The sequence below is a fragment of the Babylonia areolata genome, chromosome 18 (assembly GCF_041734735.1).
Source record: "Babylonia areolata isolate BAREFJ2019XMU chromosome 18, ASM4173473v1, whole genome shotgun sequence".
Taxonomy (NCBI): Eukaryota; Metazoa; Mollusca; class Gastropoda; order Neogastropoda; family Buccinidae; genus Babylonia; species Babylonia areolata.
Genome location: NC_134893.1, coordinates 49,980,387 through 49,983,533, shown reverse-complemented (window position 1 = coordinate 49,983,533; position 3,147 = coordinate 49,980,387). Strand labels below are relative to the sequence as shown.

The 3,147-nt window shown below is 54.3% G+C and overlaps 1 protein-coding gene across 1 annotated transcript; it reads right to left on the bottom strand.

The window, feature by feature from the left end:
• Nucleotides 1-369: 369 nt before the first annotated feature.
• LOC143292272 (putative vesicular acetylcholine transporter-B) lies at nt 370-2,028 on the bottom strand. The gene is made up of 2 exons (XM_076602458.1): nt 553-2,028; nt 370-489 (listed from the first exon to the last, which is right to left on the bottom strand). The coding sequence occupies exons 1-2, from the start codon at nt 2,026-2,028 to the stop codon at nt 370-372; spliced, it is 1,596 nt and encodes a 531-aa protein (XP_076458573.1).
• Between the last annotated feature and the right edge of the window lie 1,119 nt (nt 2,029-3,147).

Here is a 3,147-nt window from a genome sequence, read left to right as displayed (position 1 = left end):
ATTACTAATGATTTACTGTATTAAAGGATAGAAAAGAATCCCCGCGCAGGCCAGGATAATGTAGAGGCCAGTTACAAAAGGGTTTTCTTGAAACACCCATTTCCGCTGTATTTTTCCCCAGAAGTCAAGGGGGTTTTGAATTGTCGGCTGGGTTGTCAACACGGCCGGGTCGCGAGTCACTCAGGCGATGAGTGGTCCCGATTTTCATTACTTGAAGCTCGTTTCTGGCTCCATGGCTGATGTGCTTAAGTCCTGCTGCATCCCATCCTTTCTTATCGAAGGACAGCCGGGGTCTCCAAACAACCACACCCCTCCCCCCCCATCCCCACCCCCCCTCCTCACCCCCAACAGTAGCGCGTGGCGGACGGGTCAGTTCTCTGTGCCCAGCAGCAGGTGGTTGCAGCACTCCCGGTCGTTGTAGCGGAGCAGCTGGGGCTTGCCGTGGACGCCGCCGTTCTGCACGTAGGTGTGATAGTTGGGGGTGGGGGTCTGGGTGAGGGCGGGGCTGGTGGAGGAGGACGCCAGACTGCCCATCTCCGGCCCTCCCACCACGTCGTCGTCCTCCTCATCTTCGTCCTGGAAGCGGTTGTAGGGCGTGAAGACATTGCGCAAGATGGCCATGACGGGGGCGAAGGCCACGCTGCTGAGGAAGATGAGCATGTTGAGCCAGAAGAAGCCGATGGCGTGCACCACGGAGCCGGCCACGATGGGCCCCAATGCGTAGGCCAGGGAGTAGGCGATGTCGGCGATGGCGTAGACGGAGCCGTAGACGGACACGTGGCGCATGTCGACGAGGCGGCCCAGCATGGGCAGGATGGCGGTATCCACCAGGGCGATGCCGAAGCAGATGCCCATGATGGGCACGATCAGGTGGAAGTAGACCTGGGCGAAGGGGATGGCGCAGCAGAAGAGGCCTTCTAGGGCCAGCCCCGTGGCGGCCATCAGCCACTGGTATTGCGGGTACTTCTTGGCCAGCGTCACCGTCAGGTAGACCCCGGCGATGTGCGGCAGAAAGGCGGGCAGCCAGATGAAGCCCATCTCCCACTCGTTGGCGTCCATGTGGGACTTCATCCACAGCGAGATGGTGGGCTCCAGGAAGGCCAGGGACACGTTGGACATGGCCAGGGTGCCGGCACACACCGCGATGTAAGGGTCCAGCAGCAGGCGGTACATGGGGGTGCCCCGGGTCCTCTTCTTCTTGCCGGACACCGCTCCGCTGCCAGGCTTCCGGACGATGAACAGCAGCACGCCGTCCAGCATGCAGGTGGCGGACAGGATCATGAACGGCACCGTCTTGCCGGCAAACTCGTACAAGATCCCCCCGAAGGGCGGCGCGAACAGACAGCCAAAGGAGATGAAGGCCAGGGCGATACCCAACGCCTTGGTCCTCTCCGCTTCCTCCGTGAAGCGGTCGGCGATCATGGCCAGGCCAGACGTGTCGGCGAAGGCGGAGCCGATGCCCTGTAAGGAGCGCGCCAGGAACATGACCACGAAGCTCTCCCCGAAGGCGAAGACCGTGGTGGTGACGAACATGACGGCCAGGCCGATCATCATGGGCGTGCTGTAGCCGATCCGGTCGATCAGAGTTCCGGTCACGGGGCTCACACACAGCTGCACGATGGCCTTGGAGGCGAACAGAACGCCGATGGCGCCCTCGAACTTGCCCGCGTTGTTCGGAGAGGACTCAGAAAGAGATACCTCAACAGAGCTGTTCTCGTACCACGAGTCACTGACCCCCCTCACTGCCAGGGTAATGATGGTGGTGTTGGTGTTGGTGATGGTGATGGTGGTGGCTTCCGGTGGAATGTCAGTCTGCGTGGCGTCCCCCTGCTCCTCTGCCTGTTTGAGGGAGGTCAGGAAGATGGGGATGATGGGGACGATGACCATGTACAGCATGTTGTCCAGCAGGAGGGCGATGGCCACGACGACCAGCACCAGACGTTGCTGGGTGGCCGGCTGCTGCACCCGCTGCTGCAGCTCCTCCCACAGCATCTGGACTCCCCGCGGGCAGTAGTCGGCGTGCGTCATGGCTGGCTGGGGCGTCCTGGGGTCTTGGTCAGTCAACACGTTTACTCGTCGGGGGTTTTGTTTTTGGGCGGGGGAGGGTGGGTGGGTGGGTAAATTCTGCACAATCTAGACAGAACAAAAGAAATAAAGAATTAAAACCATCATACACACAGACTAAAGAAAAAAAAAACAAACACAAAAAACAACGACATATATATGTACACACACACACACACACACACACACACACACACACACACACTGCATATATATTTTTTCTTTATTCTGTGTGTATGATGGTTGTACTTCTTTATATATATATATATATATATATATATATATATATATATATATATATATATATATATATATATGTGTGTGTGTGTGTGTGTGTGTGTGTGTGTGTGTGTGTGTAAATATATGCCAACATTCAGCTTATATCACAGATTGACATGAGTTTTCAGTTGGGCCAACAGCAAAGTGAAAGCTGTATTTTCAATGGTTTCTCCGTCGTGGTATGGAAATCATTCACAGCTTAGGTTTTTGTGAAGGACTATGACTTTCAAAATCGGAGGCAAAACTGCACTTTTTCTTTGCTTAATGCTGCAGCCTTTGGGGGCTATTAGATGGCCTTTGGAAACCATCCCAACGCCGACTGTCCCTAAAAATCCCTCTTGGCCGAGAGAGTGTGGGTGTAACGTGGGCAAGAGGCTCCCCACTATAATCAAATTCTAGCCCAGATAACCCAGGACAGCAGGTGCCTCCTCTGCTGTTCTGGTGGCCATTCTGCAGCTGCGGTTAGTTTACCAAAGAATTTCCCCAGACATAATCGTCGACCTGTCTGTGGATTCCACTCAAGATACCATTGGCGGAAGGAGCATAACAGACAATTCATTGACGACTGCCAAGAAATGGATTCACGTCATAAATCATATCAAACTGACAGCTGGAAAACAACAACAACAACAACAACAACAACAAAAAACACAAAAAAAAAACACACACACATGATGCCGCCGTTGATAACAAATAACACTGATATATTATATGATGTAGACGGAGAGAGAGAGAGAGAGAGAGAGAGAGAGAGAGAGAGAGAGAGAGAGAGAGAGAGACAGACAGACAGACAGACAGACAGAC

Excerpts from the sequence above, each read along its gene's own strand:
- LOC143292272 (XM_076602458.1), bottom strand. The coding sequence starts at position 2,028 with ATGACGCACGCCGACTACTGCCCGCGGGGAGTCCAGATGCTGTGGGAG. Across the intron at positions 490-552 it reads AAGATGAGGAGGACGACGAC|ACCCCCACCCCCAACTATCA; the intron begins GTGGTGGGAGGG and ends GCCCTCACCCAG.